The sequence below is a fragment of the Pinus tabuliformis genome, chromosome 5_1 (genome assembly GCF_031772625.1).
Source record: "Pinus tabuliformis cultivar Carrire ecotype Pingquan chromosome 5_1, CPIR1, whole genome shotgun sequence".
Taxonomy (NCBI): Eukaryota; Viridiplantae; Streptophyta; class Pinopsida; order Pinales; family Pinaceae; genus Pinus; species Pinus tabuliformis.
In genome coordinates, this window is record NC_142305.1 from 214083231 (window position 1) to 214108808 (window position 25578).

The 25578-nt window shown below is 38.9% G+C and overlaps 1 protein-coding gene across 1 annotated transcript in view; it reads left to right on the top strand.

The window, feature by feature from the left end:
* Window positions 1-25578, top strand: part of SPK1 (guanyl-nucleotide exchange factor) — a 312986-nt gene that overhangs the window by 256331 nt on the left and 31077 nt on the right. Inside the window, 5 exon segments of the mRNA XM_089431973.1 lie at window positions 7646-7776; window positions 8205-8280; window positions 8587-8697; window positions 13780-13962; window positions 14437-14577. Coding sequence (XP_089288099.1) covers window positions 7646-7776; window positions 8205-8280; window positions 8587-8697; window positions 13780-13962; window positions 14437-14577 — 642 coding nt within the window.

The window sequence follows — 25578 nt, forward strand, 5'->3', positions numbered from 1 at the left end:
TGGGTCTACAAGAACAAGTATAAAGTTGATGGCTCACTTGACAAGCACAAAGCCAGGTTTGTGGCAAAAGGTTTTGCACAAAAGGAAGGGGTTGATTATGAGGAGACTTTTGCCCCCACAGCAAAATGGGCTACCATCCGGACACTCTTTGCCCTAGCAGCCCAGAATGGTTGGAATGTCCATCAAATAGATGTAAAAACTGCTTTCTTGAATGAGATCTAAAAGAGAATGTTTTTATGTCCCAACTTGAAGGATTTGCTGTAAAAGGACATGAACATAAAGTATGCAAACTCGTGAAATCCTTGGATGGCCTCAAACAAGCACTGTGAGCCTGTTATGAAAAACTAACTGAGCATCTTCTGAAATTCAATTTCAAACATTATGATCTTGATGATGCAACTTTGTTTATCAAGAAGGTTGGTAAAACAGTTGTATATCTTGTTGTATATGTAGATGCTCTTTTGATGACAGGGAACAATGAGAGCTACATTGCATCCATAAGGAAGGAATTGAGGAAAGGTTTTGAAATGACTGATTTGGGCTATGTTCATTACTATCTTGGTATTGAAGTAACTCAACATCTGAAGTCCATATTCCTTTCTCAAAAGAAGTACATTGGAGATCTGTTGAACAGGTTTGGCATGACAGAATGCACTTATCTGACTACTCCAATGGAACAAAACTTAAAGCTCACATCCATTGAAGGAAAAGAATTTGAGGATGCAACAAAGTATAGACAGCTTGTAGGAAGTCTCAACTACCTAACTACTACCAGACCAAACATTTCGTTTGCTGTTGGAATCCTCTCCAGGTTTATGCAAAAGCCTTGTGAGGGACATTGGTCTGCTGCAAAAAGAGTTCTAAAGTACTTGAAGGGAACTCAAGACTTTGGAATCAAGTATACACTGGTGGGCGACTTCAGCTTGATTGGATATTCTGATTCAGACTTCGATGGAGACAAAGAAACTGGGGTATCTACTTCAGGTTATGCTATGAGTTTCGGATTAGGAGCTGTCTCTTGGAGATCACACAAATAATCAGTTCCAGTAGATTCCACAACAGAGGCAGAATATGTGGCAGCAGCTGAGGCAACACAAGAAATTGTGTGGCTTAGGAAAATTCTTGAAGATTTGCAGGAAAAACAAGTACAATCGACTCCACTCATGATTGACAATACCTCGGCAATAAAGTTGGCCAAGAACCCAAAGTTCCATGATCGAACGAAGCACATCAATACTAAATATGATTCGACATCATGTTGAGGCCAAAACAATCCATCTCCGCCATTGTTCCACTAATGAGCAAATTGCAGAAATCTTCACCAAAGCACTTGGAAGAGAAAAGCTTGAAAGATTCAAAACGATGCTTGGACTCAACAACATCCCTTCAGATTAAAGGGGAGAATGTTGACACCTAATCATAGGGATTGGGTGAACAACTGTACTTAGTGTAAATAAATAATAGAGAAGATGAAGAGTAATCAGGAGATGAACGGAACAGTCTCTCCCTCTTGTATATAATAATGAACAGCCTGAATGAATAATATGATTTGGTTTGAGGAGTTACCTCCTGGTCTGACAGGGCATGAGGTTGAGTCTTTCCCATGTGAGTAACCATAGAGAAGATTTTCACCCAGCCGCAGAGGCAACCTTTGACTTATGCAGGGAATGCTTGTGGAGGCCTCAACAGATAACTGAAGTAATAGATAGTTTCCAAATGATGAGCGGCTGGTTGTAGTGCAGGTGCTGCTTTGGAATTCTGAATGTCCTTGACTAGGGTTCGTGTTAAAATTGGCAGCTAGGGCCAAACTCCATGTGGGTCATCTTACTTATGGCAGCTGATATTTTTCTTGGATCCCTGTCATCGAGATGTGTAGGATTGATCTAAAGATCATCTGATTCCGATAAGTATTCATGGAGTTATGAATTTATTTGTGTTATAAGCCAATTCGTCAAGGTCGGCCAACAGCCAAATAAACCCACACACACTTCTATCTTGATTTCTCTCCACTTGTCTTGGGTTTTAGTGGAAGAGAAATCTAGGAGTGGAGGCCCTAGATGCTGGAAGAAAAGAGAATGCCCTAGTCGTAGTCAGGAAGAAGGAATACACTGCCCTAACCTAGAGGATGCAGTCATGAAAGAGAAGCCATAACGCTATCTAGAAGGAAGCGTCCAACCCTATATGCTGCTCCCTACCAAAACACAGTCAAGGAGGACATTACGATGCCCTCGCCACAACATTAGGAGGCTGCCCTAGATAGCGTGGAAGGGTTGTGTGGATAGTGTATTGAGCAGGAGTCTTAGCCACTGTTTGGAGGGGTCTGTATTTATTCATAACAGGGTTCGAAGTGTTGGAGAAGGGGCCGAGTTTCCTTGTTATCATGCCGCAACAATAAAGGACCATTGGAAGGGTAGCCGCATTGATAGGACTAATTTATGGGTAGTTTTAGTGACACATTTATAGGGCCGCAGTGAGGGACTGCTAACAACAATTGGGAGATGAAGTTTGGATGGCCGAGAGACCTAGAACAGACCTCCTAACCAGGCCGTAGTCACCTCTAAGGACAACAAGGCAAACAGGGATATTTTCCCTATACGTTAGGCTAGTTGGTGTGCCCTAACCAGACTAGTACATGCACAAAACCCTAGGCAGAAATCAACAGTAGCATGCAACAGAATTAAGGGTTGTTTGTGGATTGATGGATAGATGCTTGGGACAACAAAGGCAACTAGTACAACAATGCTAATCTATATGGGACAACTGGGCTACATGGTGCTGCCCAGAATGTTGGGACAATACAATGATGGGACAACAACTATGTTGGGACAACGCTATGACATAGGACAACAATGACATTGTGCAGTAGCTGCAAAGTGGGACAACAGCTTTGACATGACAACAGCAAGCATGGTGCAGTATGGCAAGCATGGACAACATGGCAGCATGGCAAGCATGACCAGCATGGCAAGCATGGTGCAGCATGGCAAGTGTGGACAACATAGATAGCTGTGTCAAGCATGGTGCAACATGGCAAGTGTGGACAATATGGATAGCTGTGTCAAGCATGGTGCTGTAAGCACATAAGACATGCTGTATGACAACATGGTTCAACAATGGCACATGGGACAACAGTGCAGCATAAGGTGTGGCAGTCATGAGGTCCAACAGTGTGATGATGGGTTCAACATGGTGCAGCACGGTGAGGTGCAGCATGATGACGAGATGCAACACGATGATAGGTGAAGGAGTCACCTTGGAGAATCAGTTGAAGCAGTATGTCTTCAACTGATCTCATGTATCATCTTCTTAGAGATGATCTATGGTCTTGTCTAGATAAGTCAATGTGTTGACTTCTGTTGTAAATGTATTATCTCTCTCTCTCTCTCTGCTGAACTATTGAAGAAATATAAGAAGAATTGATCAAGGGTTTCCCCACATTGGGATTTGTCCCTGGCTAGTGCCACATCTTGTGTCTTCTTGTCTTGGCTTGTCTTCTTCGATTTATGTTTATGTTCTATCTGTAGTTTACTTTAATGCTGATGTGATTGCTAATCTGGAAAAGATATTGAGCTAATTGTGAAAATTGAAATATATTGCTCTAAGCATAGAACATACCTAAACTTAACAGTTCGATTTTTCTGTGAGTTCGTTGCAACCCTATAAGGGATGAATACCAATCTGTTATCTTAAAATCAGCCACAGATAAATTCGTTATTATAAATATAATGTGGTGCAGCCTGAAACATTACATTATTCCAGCCAGAGCCTTTACTCGATCACTGGGAATTTCTTCTTATAGACATTCCAGTTAACGAATACTAAGACCAAGACCCTTGACCTAGATGCCACTCCAAGACCAAGAGACTTCTCTTGACTGTCCTCTGCTCCTTTCCTCTTCTCGACTCATCTTCCCTTTCAATCTTCTTAACAATAGCACCGAAGTTCGAACTGTGGTATCATTATACCCTTGTCCGATCTGTGTTCTTCTACTGTGACCCCAAGACTTTCCCTTTGAAATCTGAACTGCTGTTCATGTGGTTAGCCCTTAAACTTCTTCACTATTCCTTCATCACCTATCTGAACTTATCTCTGCACTTTGTCACCGAATTCAGAGAGATCCGAACTCCTCTTGACTGTGATCCTATTCGCACTTCAGAGAGATCCAGACTGCAGCCTTCACCAAATTGTGTGAGACCGAAATTTTCTCTTGAATTGGTCATTTGAATCTCAGAAGTAATCCGAACTGCTTCACTGTGATTGTCACCCGAAATCTCAGAGATATGTTTGAACTTCTGACTGTCATTGCCCACCCGAGATCTCAGAGACACCCGAACTTGTATTCCTGTGGAGATTCGAACTTGTTGACTGCCATTGTTCATTGAAACTTTAGAGAGATATCTGAAAATATGTCTTCTTGGAATAGGCCAAGGTGCCTATTTGTTGTAGTCTCCCACGAATATAAGCCGACCTGTACTTATGAAGGGTGGTGTCTCCAAAAATAAGGTCAGGCGACATGAGATCTATACTTCATCTTGAAGTTGACTTGAATAAGAGAATTTGTGCTTGTCTTTGGAGGGCTACTAGACTATTCTAGTGACTCATATATAATCCATACATGACATTAACTCTTTGACAATTCCTAAAGGCTTACAATGGGAGCCATCTAAAATAAATCCCTTGCTCATGAAACCCATGAAGCAAGTCTTCCAATAATAATTTTATTTTCCTTCTTTACATCATTTACAAAAGTTACAGTTACATGTCATTATGAAGACCGAACCTAGTTACACTTTTCAACAGAGGCGGGCGGGTGGGGGGGCGGGAAGAGCTGCTGCCCCGCAACCCTGGGAGAGACTATCATTGGATTGATGAAGTGATTCTCAATTGAATGGTGTATGTTTATTGCTATTTTTATTCTATTTTGCATGTAACTATAAATTAGGGTTTGTATCGTGACATATTCAAATGCGTATAATATGTCATAAAATCTTGTTTGTATATGATATGCAAAATTCGTCATTCAAGAATCGATCAAAGGAACTTGATGCATACATCCTTTGATCTTCAATCTCTTGCTAAAAAAAAGTCTGTAAGGTTTCTATGAAAAGCTATCTAGGCTTTGGCCCTCTATATTCGAGTCATCTTATCATTGACCCTGTCCTCTTTGATTCCATTGGCCAATTGAATGGAAGCAATAGTCTAGTTGAGGGATAATCTTTGAAATGTCTGTCTTTTCCCTATTTCTTGGCATCTAGGGTTAAGATTTGGTTTAACTTTGCATTTAATGGTATTCTTGTTGCTATATGTTATTGTCCTTTAGGTGCAAAGTGCATTTATTAATATTTGAAGAGCAAAAGATAACATTTATTGTATGTTTTCACCCGAAATTTAGGGCTGACGTTTAGGGTTTGTGTTGCTGTTCCATGCATTTTTAACCATTAAAAATCTAAAGTCGACGTATACCTTGCTTACCTCTTTGATAGCTTTCAATCCTTTGTTGATATCATCACTTATAGGCTATTTGTTTGCTGTATGTTTTTGCATGCTGTAAATTTACATAGTTTAAAAACTCTAGTTTATAACAACATTTCTGTAGTTTATTGGGGCTGTTGGAAAGTGTACTTGAACACTTGTAACTCTTATTTTGGCCTTCAAGGTTTTTGCGATACCTTCTCCTTTAACCATTAAACTCCCGTCATGTTTGCACCCTCCTTTATTGAAGATCTTTTATAGGTGATTTATCTGCAAGTTCTTTAGAGAGACATTTGGCTTTGAACCCTAGTCATCTAACCTATAGGCCTTGCCAGGGAAGCCTCCCTTGTGGGGATAACATCACACTGCAGAACAACAGGTGAGAGACAGCTGAAGTGACAGAGGTGGTTGATATCTTTGTTTCCATAAGACCTAGATTGCCTAGTGCGGCTTTGCACTAGGCCCACTAGATTTTGTGGTAACAAGTACTATCTATGATTTGACTTTTGGAAAGCTCCTGTGCATTATCCTTGTTCGTTTTAACGTTGTGTTATCCAATTTATGCGAGGCTATGCCTCTTCTAGAGACCTTTATTGTTTTACTCTGCAGTTGGACATTCCATCAATTCATTATTCATCTTGAAAAAAGGTTCATAGAATTGATAGCTTTTTGTTCCCTTCCAATTAGTTCACAAAACATAGACAAATGATCAAACAAATAGCTTTATGAACTTTCAGTCACATGCACCTCCACTGATTTCTGCGCCACAAAAATAGATGTTATCCTAGCTATCCAGACAGAGTTCTTTTGTTTCCATTTTGAAATCTGTTCAAAAAAACCACAAAAACTCTTTGTTTAGTGTTCCATAAATTATTTGACAATTCGAATGTTTACTTCAGTCCAGATCTTTCTTCCTTTTTATTTCTCCTCCAGTCTGGCTAAATATGAAGGGCATCCCATATTTGCAAAACAAGCATGAAAACTTCAAGTTCTTCATTTCATCACTATTTCTGTGCGATGCATGGAATGATTGCATTTATTATGCATTAGTGAAACGTTTTAGCATTAAGGATGGTTGTTTGGAGGAAGAAATTATTATATTATGTCATCTTCATAAGGTATCATTCTTGTCATTTTTAGTCATTTCCTTTCAGAAGTTATGCATATGAAGGAAACCTTACCCTGTTTTTGCTTGAAGTTAGAATGACTTATTACAGGAATTTTGACTGTGCTGATGTGCATGTTTTAGGCATTTGCCTGGCTTTGATAGCCAACTATCATTATTTAAGGGTGAGTTTGGAAAAGTGACCTTCAAGGTTCAGTTTCAGTCGAATTCTAGCTTTTCTGGTGATTTCCTACTGCCTATATGCAGCTCTAGGAGCTTTGGAATTCTCACTTGATTTTGGGACTTATACAACCATACAGACTAAATTTGGAACTTGAATAGGTAAGCTGCATATTTTTTGTTTCATAGTTAGCAAGACAGTAGCTCAAGAAACTATTCTCCATGAGTGGATAGGTACTCTGCAATCCACTTCATTATGCCTTAGGAACCGGCGACTCATTGAAATCTACTACACATCCTTTTGGTTGATTGTAATACCCCACAAATCTATGCCTACCCATTAACTCCAACTGCTAGCTCCCCTTGAATCAGGTTATGCCATGAGATTGTAAGGCAGCTTGTGACTTTTGGCATGACATGACTTGCTATTTTTCACCACAGGCTGGCTTACTCTGCCCCGTAATGAGTTGACTTAGCTATTCTCACCAGTCCTAGATACCGTGGGACATGAGATGAATACAGCCTGTGACCCTAGTTGCAGACTCATGACTGAATGTGCACATCCTCTTGCAGCTCGATCTGTTTTCCTTCCTACATGCCTGCATATCCCAGCAAGACTTGCTTCATTTAGACAATGTCTGTTTGTGGGATTAACATATGTTTTCTACAATTTTTTTCATTGATTTTTTTTGTATTGGTTTTGCTAATATCAGATTTTTTTCATCTATTGCTATTTTGCTTCTAATTTAAACTTTTGTTTAGACATGACAACAGTCATGGAATGCCTTTTTGGCTATTATAGTGTCATGCGTTGGGTTTTTTATAATGTAATATGCACTTTTCCTGTGCTTGTTTTCATTTGTTTTAAACTGGAATTATTTTATGCAGGTGGCCCTATACATGGACAAATTCACTGGGGTTTGCCAGGCAGTTTTGCATGACTGCAAACTAACTTTTCTACAAATTGTTTGTGATCATGATCTTTTTGTAGAGATGCCTGGACGGGATCCTTCTGAGAGGTCTGTATACTGGGTTGTGTTTGGGAGCTTAGCATGTTATGTTATTCATTGTTATCATGGTGTGCGTTTGCTTAATTAGAAAAATACTTGCCCAAGTGGTGTCAGCTCATCTGGTTGTCACCAATGTTGGGCCTTTGGCTATTTTCATGCTAGCAGGTGTCTGGTTTGAATACCCTGCTGTACTACAATAAAGTAGATGCCCTCATTTGCTAAATTTTAGTAGCCACAAACAGGCAATGGACACATAGGTTGCTAGTGGCATGTATATGTGCACACCAACCTTGAAATATGGCTAAACTGTCATCTGGACAAAATAAATTATTGCATATCTAAAGACAATCTTTCTTGTGTTTTGAAATAGTATGAATTTTCTGAATTCTTCTTTTTATGAAAACAATCAATCTCATTTTTTTTTTATATATTTGCAGGAATTATCTGTCGTCAGTTTTAATACAAGAGCTGTTCCTTACATGGGATCATGATGATGTAACACAACGTTCTAAAGTGAGAGCTAATTTTTACACATTAAAGGAAGTTATCGCTCTTTGTTTTTTTGGCTTGGTTTAGTTCAAGAATGGTCATGTGTAGATTATTGTATCCAAGTGAATTATCTTGCTGTCAACAGTTATTTTTTTCCGGATGGTGTGATCTGAGCTGCATAGATTAATAACTTGCTTAATTTTTTTTTTATTACAGAAGTAGTTTCATTCTAAAATGAACTCTCAATTGTGATTAGGTTATTAGATGACTTGAGATTCAATAGCTGTGCTAGATAAACTTATTTTTACTCTCTCTTGGTGATAATGAAAGGCGGCTCGAATCTTGGTGGTTCTCATGTGCAAGCATGAATTTGATGTGCGGTATCAGAAGCTTGAGGACAAACTATATATTGCACAGCTTTATTTCCCCCTGATTGGACTGGTATGAATTTTATTCTGGTTCTTTTCTCAGTTTGAGATATATTCACCTATGCAAATATGTCTGATTGGCTGGTTATGGAATTAGGATGACACATAGTGAAGCATATTTATTGCTGTTGTGACCTGTTTAGATTGTATTACATGAAATTTATAATGTGATAAATGTGGTCGGGAAAATCGTAAAATCGTTGTTCAGCCTTGGTTCTTTGTTCTAAAAGAGGGCATTAAAGGATGCTGATTGTTTCCTTCATTTAAACCTTTTCTATTGAATGGGATTGAATCAGTAAAATCTGAGGCTCAAAGATGGATTTATATGTTCTCGTTAGAAAAGCCAAGTGGCCTTATGTAATTCAAGTAAACTACATTGCAATAATAAAAAATATTATTATTATTATTATTATTAGTAGTAGTACTAGTAGTAGTAGTAGTAGTAAACACACTATGATACATAAATAACCGAAGATGAGGTCTATTCATGCTCACAACCAATCAATGTATATACATCCTAAAAGCAATTCGAATTTCATCATTCATAATATAATAATATATTTTTTTATTCTAAGTGGATTTTAACCCTATATCGTGTCTACATTGGATAATTTATTACAGTGTTCCACCAAGTTTTCAGGATAGGGGATGTGAGAATGGGGAGATGCACAAGGGGGACGTGTGGGAGCACCCCCAAATTTTAGGGAAATCCAGGGGGTATCGGGGGGACCATTCAAATTCAATAATGTAATACATTGGTTCATACACCATGATTGGTTCAGTGAAATAGAAATAGTAAAATAGTGTATACACTGATTTGTATTCATCATTCATTATTTTGGAATCTGATTAGTACTGAGAAAATAGTAGATATTAAAGTTTCAAGACTGGAATAGTGAGTTGAATTTACTAAAACTCAAAAATAGTGAAAAATGACAAGTCAAAGACTTGGTCTAAGGTCATCAGTATTTAGAGTCAAGACTCAAAAGTTAAAACTAGAAGTGAACAATGGATAATGAACCAATGTTATCAGAATCAAATTAGTGATCAAACTGATTGACCCCAAAATTGGGAACTGGAAAAAAACTGGACCAAAAAGCTGTTCGACCAAAGAATAGATATATATTCAAATTTTGGAAAAGAATATGTAAATATTCATGTGCATCCATATGAACCCAAAGCACTATACACATGAAACTTTCCTCATATATATAGCAAGGGTGTTAAAGAGTGCAACTAGGGACTATTTCCTCTTCCTAGAAGCGTTTTATGAATAATATATATATATATATATATATATATATATATATATATATATATATAATGAATAATTAACTAATAATTAGTGTTGAAGAGTCATGTCTCTAAGGACATGTCCATTCGTTGAAATTAGCTCATACTCACGTAAATAACATATTTACCATAAGTTACTACCCACCATAATTTAAGCAATTATTTGTGTAAAAGACGTGATAAGGAAAAATATGTAAATAAATATACCTACTAGGAGTTATTGCCTGCCATTATTTAGGGGTTCTTCAACACAACAAATATGGGTAAAAATGAAAATGTTCAAACTTATTGGAATTTAATTTAGAAAGATACATGATCCAATTTACAAAGAGACATGTCCCTTGGGTATCTTGAGTATAAAATTCACTTATCATTTCATTTCTTCTTGTTCTTATTGTTGATGTTCTATTTACAATTACTGTCATTGATGATCTAAAGTGAATGCTACTGAAGTTTTAATGTGATTTCTATTGGAATCTGAAGTAAAGTTATTGGGCTAGTAAGAGATTGAATTAATTGTTGCAAGAATAAAACATACCATAAAATTTAACATGTTATCAGAGCCTAGGTGAAGACAAGCCCAAAGAACAAGAGAAGCAATCACTGTTGAATAATTATTGTTTTTGAACAACGTCTATTGGAACAAGTCTCCATGGCTACTCACTCTTATTTCAAGATAGAGGATAAGCTCAATGAAAAATCAGATTATCATGCCTGGAAGATGACTCTTGATTTGACCTTGGAGGAACATGAAGTGTTGGATTATGTGCAAGGGAAAGTGGTGGAGCCTCCTTCAAATGCACCTGCTGCTGCTAGAACGAAATATAGAAAAGGTGAAGTTGAAGCCAAGAAAATCTTAGTTGACTCCATTCAAAAGCATTTAATCTCTTATATTTTTTATCTGGGAACTTCCAAGGAAATGTATGATAAGTTGATAGGGATGTTCAAAGTCAACAATGCAAATCAAATTCTCTTTCTCAAGAACAAGTTAAAGGATATCAAAATGGACAAAGGGGAGTCTATACAAGCATATTTCATGAGAATAACTCAAGTAAAGAATGATTTGCTATCCATTGGAGAAGTTATTGCTGACAGGGAACTCACCCTTATTGCACTTGGAGGTCTTACAAGGCCATGGGAAACATTTGTCACCACCATTCTCAACAATGACAGGATACTTGGTTTTGATGAGCTATTGGCTAGATGCACTCAAGAGGAAATAAGGATGATGGAGAGACATACGTCAGTTAATGGAAGTGAACCTATTGCTTTCTATTAACATACTCAAAGGAGAAATGATGCTGGTCCATCAAATTGAAGAAGCCAGGGTTTTGGGTCTAAGAAGGGATTCAAAGGAAAAGGCAAAGGAAGATGCCTCAATTGCAATAAGTTTGGCCACTATGCTAGAGAATGTCCTCACAAGAAGAATCCTCGAAGGGACACCAACAACGATCAAAGAAACAACAGGTCTAACTACAAAGGAAAATGGAATGCTCCTGTTGCTCGAGAAGAAAATAATCGACTTCCCAAGAGGTCAAGAAATACCAGGTATGATGAAAATAATGTTGTTGAAAAACAATATGAGTATTATCTCATTTCTGATTTATCTATTGCCTCTCCTTCGAACACCTTGGATCAATGGTGAATTGATAGTGGAGCCTCAAGGCCATTCCACTGGATATAAGGAGGTTCTCTCAAATTTAACTGAGAGGAAGACTGATCTAAATATTATTCTTGGAGATAATACCACCTACCTTGTGAAAGGAATAGGAACTATTACTCTTCACTTGAACTATGGTCAAACCATACATCTTCAAGATGTTTTGTATGTGCTCGATTTGACCAAGACATTGGTAACTATTTTTGCAATGGAGGACGAAAGCTTCAAGGTAGTTTTCACTGATGGAAAGGTACGTGCATGGAATAAGAACTTTAGAGATGCTTTTACTCTTGGATTTAGGGTTGATGGTCTTTATCACATTGGTGGATGTCCTTTGCAATCTTTGGCAAATGACACCTCTATTCAATGTGAGCTATGAAATCGGGGATTTGCTCATTTACATTACAAAACCTTACCGAGTGTGAGGAAGATGGTCATAGGGATGCCCAAATTTCATATGAATCATGATGGAGTTTGTCAAAGGTTGTGGACCAAGAAAATGTACAAAGGGACAATTCTCTTCTAGTGAGAGCAAGGCAACTAATATTCTTCAGTTGATCCATTCTGACGTGGCTGGTCCTTTGCTTGTGACTTTAGTGGGAGGATACTTATACTATGTGATATTTATAGATGACTTCTCTCATAAAACTTGGATTTATTTTTTGAAGAAGGATAAAGTATTTAGATGGTTTCGCTCTTTCAAAGCATTGGTGGAGAATCGTATAGGAAAGAAGTTTAAGACATTGAGAATTGATAATGGAACTGAATATGAATCTAATGAATTCATTGACTTTTGCAAAGAGGCGGGTATTAAAAGGGAGCTCACCATTCCATACAATCTACAACAAAAATGAACACAATGTTATGAATATAATTCATATAAAAATAATAAAATTAATGTAAACAATAATAATCATAATTAATGATTAGTTAACTAGTAATTAGTTCATGAAGAGGCATGTCCTAAGGACATGACCATTCAATGAAAGGGCACTTGCATATGTATATAAGCGGGCCCTCATTTGTAACAATCATATCTCATATCAACTATTTTGTATACCATCAATACATATATTTCTTATCCACAATGGATGTCTTCGTATACCAAGTGTTCTGAAGATTATTATAGAGTACGAACTTTGTTTGTAACACTAAGAGGGAAACCATAGGTGTTTATTGCCTCAACTTCGGGACTTCTTTGAGGGTGTATGAGCCTAGTACTTGGTGAAGTAAATAAGAAACCCTTTCTTCTACTTGCGTTGACCTTGGAAGTGCCCCTATCCACGATTATCTATAAAACCCTAGGTCTTGCGCAAGTCTTTTCTAGGTCTCTTAGAGGGAGCGAAGAACCTTTAAAAGTGTCATATCATCGCATAAAGCATCCCTTGAGAGGTCTTACCTTATCACCTAGCAACATAAAACCCTAGGTTTTGCGCAAGTCTTTTCTAGGTCTCTTAGAGGGAGTGAAGAACCTTTAAAAGTGTCATATCATCGTATAAAGCATCCCTTGAGAGGTCTTACCTTATCACCTAGCACTATAAAACCCTAGGTCTTGCGCAAGTCTTTTCTAGGTCTCTTAGAGGGAGCGAAGAACCTTTAAAAGTGTCATATCATCACATAAAACACCCCTTGAGAGGTCTTACCTTTTCACCTAGCACCATAAAACCTAGAATATCTATCAAAGGTGATTATCCATATTACAGGGATTCCTCCCATTGGTGAAAGTCTGTAAAGAGCAGGGGGCATTGGCTGTGGTGACAGTGGGCCATTGGCTCATTGTTATAACTTAGTGTAGTTCTTAGCCTTTTAGGGTTTCACTCCTCAAGGCCTGCTAGATTTTGTGGTAACAGATCTCATTGGTTCTGTTGTATATATGAAATGGGGAAAAGATGTATGAAATATTGAAAAGAAAAGAATGCAAGCACTATTTCCTGCAAGAATAAACAGTGGCACAACAGCTGTTAACAAACATGTGGTCTTATTCTATTGTAATTGGTCATGAGATTTGCATTTTGATTTTAGAAAATGCTGATAGTTAGACGGTCCATTCTCTTATTCTTATTGCTGAACGTGATGTGTGTGGTGATATGTTGATTGGTTTCCTAGTTGTGTCTAATGAGTGTGCCTTCTTAATTTGAGCAGATATTGGATGAGATGCCGGTTTTTTACAACCTCAGCACAGTGGAGAAGCGTGAAGTTCTAATCTGTATCATGCAGATAATCCGCAATTTGGATGACCCATCTCTTATTAAGGCATGGCAACAAAGTATTGCTAGAACAAGGCTCTTTTTCAAGCTTCTGGAAGAATGTCTTGTCCTTTTTGAGGTTTGTTTGTATTTGATACGACATACTCTACTACATTAAGTGAGGATAGAATCATAGATGTACTTAAATAAATTTACTTTAAGAGGAAGCTTCGTCTTATTATTTTGATAACAATTGTCTAAGTGATGGTTTGCTGTTTCTGTTGTTGATTCTGAATAAAGTCAAGAGTTGGAATGATCATGAACATGCCCGAGTCTTTTTTCTCTCTAGTTTTATATACTATTAAAACAAATTTTCAGGAAGGAACAGAAGGGAAAAAACTGATTTTGAATCTTGAATCTTGATCTTTCTATGGAATGTTGAGAAAACATTCTCTGTTTGCTAGCATATTATTGACATGTTTTTTCCATGTAGTGGATAAAATGAGATAGATATTTAAAAGATCATAGTTAAGCTACTGAAACTGGTTGGCGCAAGTGATAATTTATAAGAAAAAATGTCTCTGAGCCATTTTGAATTCTTTTCGTGTTGCAGCATAGAAAGTCAGCTGACTCTATGATCATTGGTAACTCTCGGAGTCCAGATGTGGAAGGGCCAGTTTCACCCAAGTACTCGGACAGACTCTCTCCAGCGATTAATAGTTATTTGACTGAAGCATCTCGACAAGAAACCCGAGTATGTTCCCTTTTCTATATCGCGTTATGATAGCATGTCAAGTTCATTGCCTTTGTTTTTCCTTTGGTGAAACAGTGGTTATTACATTGAATTATACGGCCGAAACTGGTTAATTTTCTAAAATACGGGTAATTTGCCATTATTCCATAACCTGTGTACACGTTCATTTGTTGCCTTTCTGTGAATTAGTTGGTTCTTGGTCTTCTGGTGTGCTGGTTGAAGTATTTGGTGTTTTCTATGATCTTCGGCATTTTCAGCTCGTGAAATTGGTTGGATATGCTTTATGTGCGGTCATGGGTTTTTCGTCTTTATTCAATATTCTGAGAATACTTTTTGTGTTTCAACATCTTTTGAATGTTGTCACTGCATGTGCTATGGAATGTAAACTGATGCTCAGCCATATCTGCTGTAGGGGCAATCAAGTTCATTTTACTGGTATTAATTTTGATTGCGTGGAAATATGAAATAAGGTTAAGTTTTGTCCCCTTTCTATACAGATTGCAACTCTGTTGCACGAACGCCCTAAACTGCCCATGTACCAGTATCGGAAACTCGTGGAAATACCGAAGTGTCCATGAGGGGTGTGAGGCCCATAGGAAGTTAAAAAAGCCTGGACACATATTTTAAGCCTGACCTGCTGGCCTGGTTGAGCTGATATGAAGTGCCCATCAGTATTTGTAGGTCAAACACAGACCTAAGTAGCACTTGTGGGCCATTGATGGGTCACTAGTTGACCATGCAGTAAACTCACCCAGGCATTCTATAAATGTCCAGAAATGAGTTCATTTTTCTCATTTTTAGCTCAGATATTTTCTGTGTGCTTGGTTGAGCTGTTATGAAGTGCCCATCAGTATTTGCAGGTCAAACGCAGACCTAAGTAGCACTTGTGGGCTATTGATGGGTCACTAGTTGACCATGCAGTAAACTCACCCAGGCATTCTATAAATACGGAGAAATGAGTTAATTTTCTCATTTTTAGCTCAGATTTTTTGCCTGTCTTACTCAGTTTTTAAACTAGGCAAGTGGTTCGTCAGATCTTTCCCAGTGGAGTTGAATTTTTGACTCTTTGCCTTGCCAAGTTGTTACCTGAGAAGAGTCAGGTAACTATGTTGATAATGTAATATACATGGCATTGAAATGGTTTGTCAGATTTTCCCCCAGCGAAGTTGAATTTTCGACTCTTTTCCTTGCCAAGTTTTTCTCTGAGAAGAGTCGTGTGACTATGTTGATTATGTAATATACATGGCATTTCGAGAAAAAATATGCAGCTTGTTGTTTCCTTTTCAAGATGAATGGATATATCATAAAATGATAAAAATAGAGTTTATTGTTTTGAATGCTTATCCATTCCAAAAGACTACATATACTCTCATAGTTTGAGATGACCTTTCAGTTCAGCTGCTTCACCTTTCACATTGTAACTTAACTTTTCAACTTTGTAGCTTGACACCTCATATGCATATACTTGTCAAGCACTACTACATTACATTTATTTATCTACAAAAACCCAAGATGGAAAAACCCCAAATGGGAGATGCATTACTGTGATAGCTCAGCTATTCTTTAACCAGATGGAAACTATGGTGACTAAAATCTAGAATTCATTGGATATAAGAAAATCACTTTTTATTTATTTTTATTGAAGATGACATTGATGATGTGGACACAATCAAGATTAACCTATAAAGTTGAATTCTGGACTCCCAACAATTACAATAGAAGAGACGTGAAACATTGCCACACACAATGATGAAACTTTAGTACCAAGTTCACAAATGCATGATGGTTACTGAAGGTTAAAAGCAATTAATTGAAGATCTTATATTATGATGAACATCATGATGAAAATAACCATTATGTTCCAGACAAATTATATGGTCTGTTGTCGACTTGTGGGTGAAGTTGATCTTTGACATCAGTGTGACATTTGTCCTTGTTACCCGCTAAAAGGCAGGTAACCCTTAGGAGAAAATTTTTCTCCTCCTTGCATGGTCAGCCAGCCAGCAGCCCTATATGATCAGCACATAACATGATGCCAGGTTCCTCCACTTCTTGCTACGATCAGATTTTTCTTTCCCATCTGACATTCCTTCTAGATGGAAGGTGGGTCATCCATGTTAGTTTTTGGTAGCATTGGAAGTGCTCTACCCTTTAAAATTGGTGGAGAGGCTAAGGCACATGAGTTCTAAAGAACCCAGAAACCGTTTGGTGAAATTTCACCTGGATTGTATTTTATTAAAATAATTAATATTTTTAATGGAGTTCCTAAGTCAAAACTTAGGGAAATTAAAATATTAATGGGTATCAATCAAAATATGGGTAAGAATGATCTAGAAGGCAGATCAAGTCATGTTTTAATCTTTAGCCATTAGGACTTAATCTCAGCCATCGAAGACTCAACAAGAAAATTATAAAATGGAGGCTTGGGGTTCATTTGGCAACACACAGAGAGATTGAGGAAATCGATTTTCTAAGGTGAGAAGTTCTCAGGAGGAAAATCGATTGGGGAGATCTTGCAGCTGAGGCGCAGAGAGAAGCCGAGAGGACTTTCTGGAAAATACAGAACAGAGAGGTAGAGAGAGTTTCAGAGAGGCAGCGCAGTAGTCGAGAGAGCTAACATAGAAAAACTCTCTATCACGCAGAATCCATAACTGCCAGAACAACCGAAATTGCAGGGAACTGCTGGAATTGCCGGGAGGGCTGATGCAGAGGCAGCGCAATAGTCGGGAGAGCTGACTCAGAAAAGCTACCTGTCTTCCAGAACTGTCGGAATAGCCGAAACTGCTAGGAACTGTCGGAACTGCTGGGAGAGCTGACATAGAGGACAGAGAAGGTGACGCAGGGTTGACGGAGAGCCTGAAAGGCTGACGCAGGGCCTACGTAGGGCCAACGCAGAAATAGCCGGGTTAGCTAGTCTTGTGCCGAATCAGCCGGAATTCTGTCGGGTGAAGTGAGGTAAAACTCACTTAGATTTTCCGCCAGTATTTTCTCTGTAAAGGATTGCTAGATGAGCATCCTCGATTTTATTCAGAGATTTACTTCCAATAATAAGAATCCTTAGATCTGCTGCGCCGATTTTCCCACATTGGGTTTTTCCACGGACAATTGTCCAAAAACAAGTGTGTCAATGTGATTGTTCATATGTTGATGTTTCTCTTGCTGTTTAATTTTCAGTTCTAGTTTGTCAAGTCTGCGATTGAATTTATTTAGGTATTTATGGAAGTATTGGTGAATAACTTATAATAAATAAGGAGGAGAAATAAATCAATTATTGTAGCAAATTTTCACAATCCATCCCTCAAATATTTTGGCAAGTGTATCTCACATAGAAATTCCAGTTCAGAATCATTTTATTGTACTCAAAATTTCTGCTACATAATAATAATAAAACCCTGATTCGCTTCACCGGTTTTCCCAAGTAGGGTTTTTTCGGGGACAATTGTCCAAAATTAAAGGTGTCAAAGATTTGTGTGTGTGCTAAAATTTCTCAGTTTCCCGCTTTCTATTTCGTCGTAGTATTTGTATGGTGAAAATTGTAGTTGTGATAATATTCATTGTTTGCAGTAGCAAATAAACTACACAATTAAATTTACAGTTAGAAGAATAATTTTGAGTTGCTGTAATAGATGAACTTTTCACATGGTATCAGAGCTTAAGTGATCAGCTGGGAAGCTTAGAAGCAAAGAAGGGGATTTTGCTATTCAAAGGGAGCAGGAGGGTGAAAATCTCAGACACTGCGTAGTACCCAAATTGGCAGTTCGAATCGCTGGGGCAGGAGTTTAATTTTTCAGTTGAAGGTTGGCAGAAAAGTGGATTTGCCCAGAATAGTGGTTCTAGCAATTAGAGGGAGCAGTAGTAGCTCATATTCTTGCTGACCAGATTCCTTGGTTGGACGAAGAGGGTTTTACAACAACAAAATCAATGTCGGGTGAAAGAGGAATAACACACAAAATTGTCTTTTCTATGACCATGGACAAAATTGACATTCAGAAGGCTTCAAATTTGTCTTCTAGGTTGGACAATGAATTTGCTTGCTTGTTAGGATCAACTTCACAAGGTGTTTGGTATATGGATGGTGGAGCGTCAGCTCACATGATAGGGGTTAGTGAATATTTGTCTAACTACAAGGAAGAGCAGATGGACTTCTAGATTATGATGGGAAACGGAACGAAGTGGATTCTAGTAGGAAGAGGTACCATCGATTTTCAAAGGGAGTCAGGAGCAAGCACCAACGCTATAGATGTATTGCATGTGCTAGGATTGGGTATGAACTTGATTTCAGTATCCTAGTTACAGGATAAGGGATATGATATCCACTTCATAGGGAAGAAAGTGTTTGTGAAACACTCAAGTTGGAAGAGGATAAGATTGGAGTTTGAAGCAAAAAATTGTATAGGTTGTAGCTCGACTCTCCAATGGCACTAATAGGCAGTGATAGTAGCACTGGAAAAGGAACAAAATGAGTTATGGCATAGGAGAATGGGACATCTACACCATGGAGCACTCAAGATGCTCAGGGAAACAATAACAGGGTTCCAGAACTTGGCACAGAACACGATGATGTGTGCAGAGGATGCGTACTTGGGAAGTATGCTAAGGCATCATTCCCAAGAAGTGACAACATAATAGATGGCATGTTAGGACTTATACACTCATATATATTTGGCTCGATGTCCACTAGAGATCTCAGTGGTGCAGAATACTTCAACAACTTTATTGATGACTCTTCTAGGAAAACGTGGATCTACTTCTTGAAGACCAAGGATGAGGTCTTCAATCGTTTAAGGGAGTTTGAGGCTCTCGTGGAGAATGTGACAGGAAAGAAGATTAGGGTGCTTCGCTCAGATAATGGTGGAGAGTATATTGATAAAGACTTAATAGATTTTTGTGCGAAGGAAGGCATTAGAAGAGAGGGGACAACTTTATATAATCCACAACAAATTGGGGTAGCAGGGCGGGAAAACAGAACCATAGTTGGGGCTGCAAAAGCAATGTTATATGACCAAGATTTGCTCAGGTTTCTATGGGTAGAAGAATGTAACACGACAATGTATATTCAAAACAAGACTCCTCATAAAGCATTGGGGAAGAAAACACCAGAAGGGGTCTTCATGGGGAAGAAGCCATAAGTTAGTCACTTCAGGATCTTTGGTAGTGTTGCTTATTGCCATGTCCCAGATGAGAAGCGCATCAAATTGGATTAGTCTGCAGCAGTGTTTTTAAAACCGTTTTTAAAAACAGGTTACCGGTTTAACCGGCCGGTTAGCAAGGCTGCCGGTCTAAATCGGCCAAAAAACCCGGTTTGAAAGGCAATTTCTCCAATTTTTTGCCCTAACCGGTGAAAACCAGCCGGTTTAGGATGGAACCGGCCGGTTCCATCCTAAACCGGCCGGTTTTAGGCATGCCCACCATAACTTGCAAAAAGCGGATTTCTAACTGTGGTTTTGGGGTTTTGGGGGGGAACTAAGGGTGTTTTCCCTCCAAGAACACCCTCTCCAAGCTATAAGAGGCCCCTCTCACTCTCATTTGTCTCACACAACTGATTTGGAGTGTTTGTGAGTGTTTGTGAGTTTGTTTGTGAGCTTGGAGAGTGTTGAGTTTTTGCTGAAGTAGTCATCTTGGAGTTGGAGTTGGAGCTATTTTGGAGATAGTGTGTAGCTGTCAGTGGAGTTGCCATTTTCAAGAGGAGGCTAAGGAAGCTAGTTTGCATTTCCAGGTAAGGATTTGCACTTGAAAATTCCTTATTTGACTGTTGTCCATGAATTAATTTTTTTATGTGTTATAAACTTCTCACTTCTATGATCTACCATCCAGGGAGTCATCATGCCTCCAAAAGTCAGAGATACTGCATGGGCTAATTGTGATATGATTGATGGCAAAATGATTTGCAAATATTGCGAAAAATCCATTCAAGGAGGGGGTATTAACAGGTTCAAGCAACACTTGGCTGGGATAGGAGGCCATGTAAAGCCATGTGGAGCACCAAATGAAATAATAGGGCATATTAGGGCAGAATACCTTCAGAAGTTTGAGACTCAAGTCACTGAACCAATAGAGAAGTTTGTGACTGCAAAGTTAGGGAGTCGAGACTCAACCAACTGAGTTTGATCATGATGACTGAGACTCATGAGAAGTTTCAACTTCAAGTGATAATGTTGATCACTATTATAGTATTTACTATTATCATATATGTAGAGTCTAGACTGAAGTCTTGTAGTAGGCCACTGGCCCCATAGTTTGTAGGCTTTGTTTTTGCACTCTAGAGGCCATTTAGAGCCTCATTGCTTATGTATTTTGTCGATGATATGTATTGCACTCGGTGCCATTTTGATATATTCACCTTTACATGGTATATAAATGAGCAATCTTTACATATTTTGTCTCTATTAGCTTGGAATCATGGTTTTAAATCTTAAAAATAGTTTTTTTCATTAAAAAATAATTATTTAACGTATTTTTCTAAAACTGGTTTGTTTAGACCAAACCAGTCCTGGTTAGACCGGTTTCGGTCGGTAAACCGGTTCATTAGGTGGACCGGTCCGGTCACCGGTTTCGGTTTTAAAAACATTGGTCTGCAGAGAAGGGGTTTCTCGTTGGGTATAGTGAGACCTCCAAGGCATACATGATCTACATTCCTAGCAATAGGAAGATTGTAGTGAGACAGGACGTAAAGTTCATGGAAGATCGAGCTTTCAAGAGATCTCGTGAGATGCCTACAGGTGATCAGAATCAGCGAGCTGAAGCTCCATAGGTCCAGTAGCAGGGCCAGCCAGCCAGTGGGACCACCAGTGGGATAGTCACAGGGATCCAATACAGTAACCAATACTAGTATTTCCTCAGGAGCAGGGAATCCAGTGAGATCTTAGGAGACGAAGCAGTAGAGGCAGGATGAGGAGGAGCTGGTTGAACCTCCCACTACTAGTGGTCGAGCCAGCAGAGAGGTTCGTGAGACATTGAGAGATGCAGAGGAGTTGATCGGAGCTCCTAGGACAAACAAGAGAGAGCGCAGACACCCTGACAGATATCAAGCATTGGTAGCTCAAGTTTTTTTAGGAAGCTGCAAAACATTAGGTGTGGGTAGATGCCATGGTAGAAGAATACAACTCTTATCATGACGAACGATGTTTGGGAGGTGGTGCCAAGGCCCGAGGACAAGTCAGTTGTTGGTTCTCAATGGATCAACAAGATCAAGTATGTTGTAGATGGCAACGTGGAGAAGTACAAGGCTAGGTTCGTGGCAAAGGGGTATGCATAAAAAGAATGGATAGATTATGAGGAGACCTTCGCCCCAGTTGCCAGATACACTTCTAGTCGGTCGGTTATATCCCTAGCAGCTCAGATGGGATGGCAGATTCACCAGATGGACCTCAAGTCAACATTCTTGAATGGGGTGATAGAGGAAGAGGTGTACATAGAACAGTCAAAGGGCTTCGAGACTCATGAGAGGCGCACTCATGTGTGCAAATTGAAGAAAGCTCTATACAGGCTTAAGCAGGCTCCTAGGGCATGGTATGGTTGGATTGACAACTACTTGCAGCAGATGGAATTCGTCATGAGTGACATAGATCCCAACCTTTACTATATGATGGTAGAGGATGAGCCACTCATTCTAATATTGTATGTGGATGATCTCTTTTTGACAGGATCATCAGGGCTCATAAAGGACTACAAGAGGAATCTGGCAGCAAAGTTTGATATGGAGGATTTGGTGTTGATGCACTATTTCCTAGGATTGGAAGTGTGGCAGAAGGACAGGGAGATCTTCCTTGGGCAGGGAAGATACGCTACAGATATTCTGAAGAGGTTCAAAATGCTGAATTGTAGACCCATGTCTATGCCCCATAATCATCAATTGGAAGAAGATAGGTGCATCAGAGGACAAGGATGTTGACCCCACCTTGTATAGACAGCTTATCGGTTCTCTCATGTATTTGGTCAACACTAGGAGAGGTATTTGCTTCACAGTCAACACCCTCAGTCAGTTTATGGTAGAACTGAAGAGGGTACGTTGGGCAGCAACGAGGCATATTTTGAGGTATAGGCGCGACACAGTTGAGTATGGGTTGAGATATACCCGAGGGGATGATGTCAAACTATGTGGGTTCACAAATGTAGATTGAGCAGGGAGTTTAATGGACAGGAAAAGTACGTTTGGGTACTACTTCAATGTTGGATTAGGGATGGTTTCTTGGTGTGGCAAGAAGCAGAAGTCAGTAGCACTGAGCTCTGTAGAAGCAGAGTATATGGTAGCAAGCATGACTAAGTGTGAAGCTATATGGCTTCAGAAGCTGCTAGTTGTTAATTTTTGAGTAGTTTAGGAGGTACTCCAAGCCCTAAGGTTTGGGTTTTGGAGGGTGAAGTGCCACAAAAGTCATTTGTGTGCTTGGAACCCAAGGTTGGGGTTTTGCACCCATCAATGTTTGGGCCAAACCATGGAACATTTTGGACATGTGATGGATGTAGATAATAGAGGATGGCGAGGGGAATCCAATGCTTCGAGAATCATCAAATCCGAAGTGTCTTTGATGGGATATGAATTTTTGAAGTTGACAATGAATTTTTGGGCATTCAAGTGATGTAGGCTTGAAGTGAAATGAGCCCAAAGTCATGTCCCTTGGGTAATTCGTTCAACCATCTTGTTTAGTATAAATAAGAGGTGATGAAATTCATTTTAACACATCCAAATGTGCATCTTTCTCATAGAAACACATCTGATGCAACCGAGCTCAAGGAGGAGGCTAGACAAATTGGTTTGGGATTGTTTTGTATAATTTATGTGTCTCTTACAGGGCTGAGGAGCTATAAAAGGTTGTTGTTGTTGTTAAGGGTGGGTTAGATGGTGTTTTGGGGCAGTATTGCATGGGTTTTCTCTCCTCAAGGAAGGTCACAACCCTTGTTGTGAGTTTCAGATAGGCCGCAGGCCTAATATAGCATGTACATGTGGGTTGTAAGGCTGTTGTTGATTGCACAGGAGGGTCGAGGCATAAATCCTACTACAAGTGTGGCAGGAGGCTTGTTTGAGTGCTATTGATATCCCAAATTTGCAGCAGAGAGTGGTTTGATTTATTTGGAGGGAAGGCACAACCTTGAAGGAGGCTTGAAAGTGAAGGAAAGGAGCTATAACAACTTGCCAACAACCCTAACCAGGTGCACTAGGTCTACAGTGAATACAGGTATGTATGTTAATGATGTGTTTTTGTTGAGTTCGATGCTAGTTGGGTGGTGCCCAAGTGTGGACAAGTTGCAACTTGTGGGAGCCATGTGTTAGGGTTGTCTTGGGTGATTAGAAACCCTAACTAAGAGCAAATTCTACAGTGATTGGATTGGGTGACAGTGGACTGGTGGAGGGTAGTGTGTTCGTAGCCCAAAGTAGCCCTTGACAAGCAGTCATAAAGTGAGCTTGATAGCCAAAGGTTGGGTGAAGATTGAAACCTAATGTGTAATACATTGATGGATTTGCAGATTGGAGCTCAGGTATTGGCCACCATAGAAGAGCAAATTGGATCAACTTGTGTTCATTGAAGCAAAAGTGACTTGCAACAATGATAGGTGGCAGCCTTCCTGGAGTCTCTATGTGTTGTCTCTTGATAGATTAAGGGGTAGCTAGAGAGCATATCAGAAACGAAGGACCGACAGGACGAGATACAACATAGAGGTTGTGATTGTGCACTAGAGCATCGAGATTATCATTGTATCTTGTATTCTTGTACTTGTGGATAATTAAGGGCCATTATCCCTTGTATGGGAGTCTTAGCCTGTTGTATTATATGTTGATAATATAACGAAGTTGGGTTACATATACTGTTGTTATTATTCTTATTGTGCACGTGATTGATTTACTGTGTTATATTGTTCCGTTGTGTAGCTTTGTTGAGATTCTTGGTTTGGTAGCGTCAGAGATTTTAAGATTCTATCCTAGATCGCAAGATCGTGGAAATTCAACATTAGTAAGTTTGTTCAAGCAGAAGATGGAGGCGACTTGTGTCTACTATGATAATCATAGTTGCATTAAGCTCTCTGAGAATCCAGTGTTTCATGACAGATCAAAACTCTTGTATTGTCCCAACCCTAATGAGTGATACATTGACTCATCTTAAAGCGATAATGGGAAATTTTAAAAGCAAGCTTGGGCTCTTGAGCTATGCACCCAAATCAAAGTAAATGATATAGAATTAAAAGGTGCACCAGTTCGGTGGAAAAAGCAAGTTGAGAAAGGGGTAACTCATCATAGTGGAGGAGGCCTTTCTCCCACACGTGGGCATTTTTGGTATTATTTGTTATGTTTTTGAGCTATGAGGTTGGCTTGTAACCTCACACTTATTGAACACTCAAAGTGAACTTGTAATTAGGAATTTTACTTGTATTATTGTAGAAAATGAGGGTGCTAAACCTCATATAAATAGAGACTCCCTCTCATTTAGTTTTCATCATCACACATTCTTCTCTCTACTCCCTAAAGATGGTGTGAATTAATCTTTTTGTGACATTGGGAAAGATGAAATATTTTATGGTGCAAATTTTTTGTGGAGATGATCTTTTGCATGGAGATGTTTTTCTGGGATTCAAAGAAGTGCTTCTTTGCAGAACTTTGTAAGTTTAATGCTTTATCTTTAATATTTTTCATATTGTATGTATGAAGTAGGGTTTCTATTATGCCATGATTAAATGTTGAATTTATGTTGCAATCTTGCTCCATTATTGCATGCAAAATTGTTGTCTTTGAATTCTATAAGGAAGCTATGAATGTGCATTCCTTATATTTAATTTCTCCGCTCATTAGAAAATCAGTTATGGTTTTAAAAGTGGATGCATTAGTCATGCCCCCTTCATCAAAGTTTTTTCCATGAAATTAAGCTGTGGAAGACTTCATTAAATCCTTGTAGGACAAGGCACTAATCTTTGTTGTGTTGATCTTTTTTTTTTTTCCGAAGAAATATCCAGGATGATCCATCCGAAGGGATCACGTCACACTGGCTTATTAGCAGAGCCTAACCCCGAGAG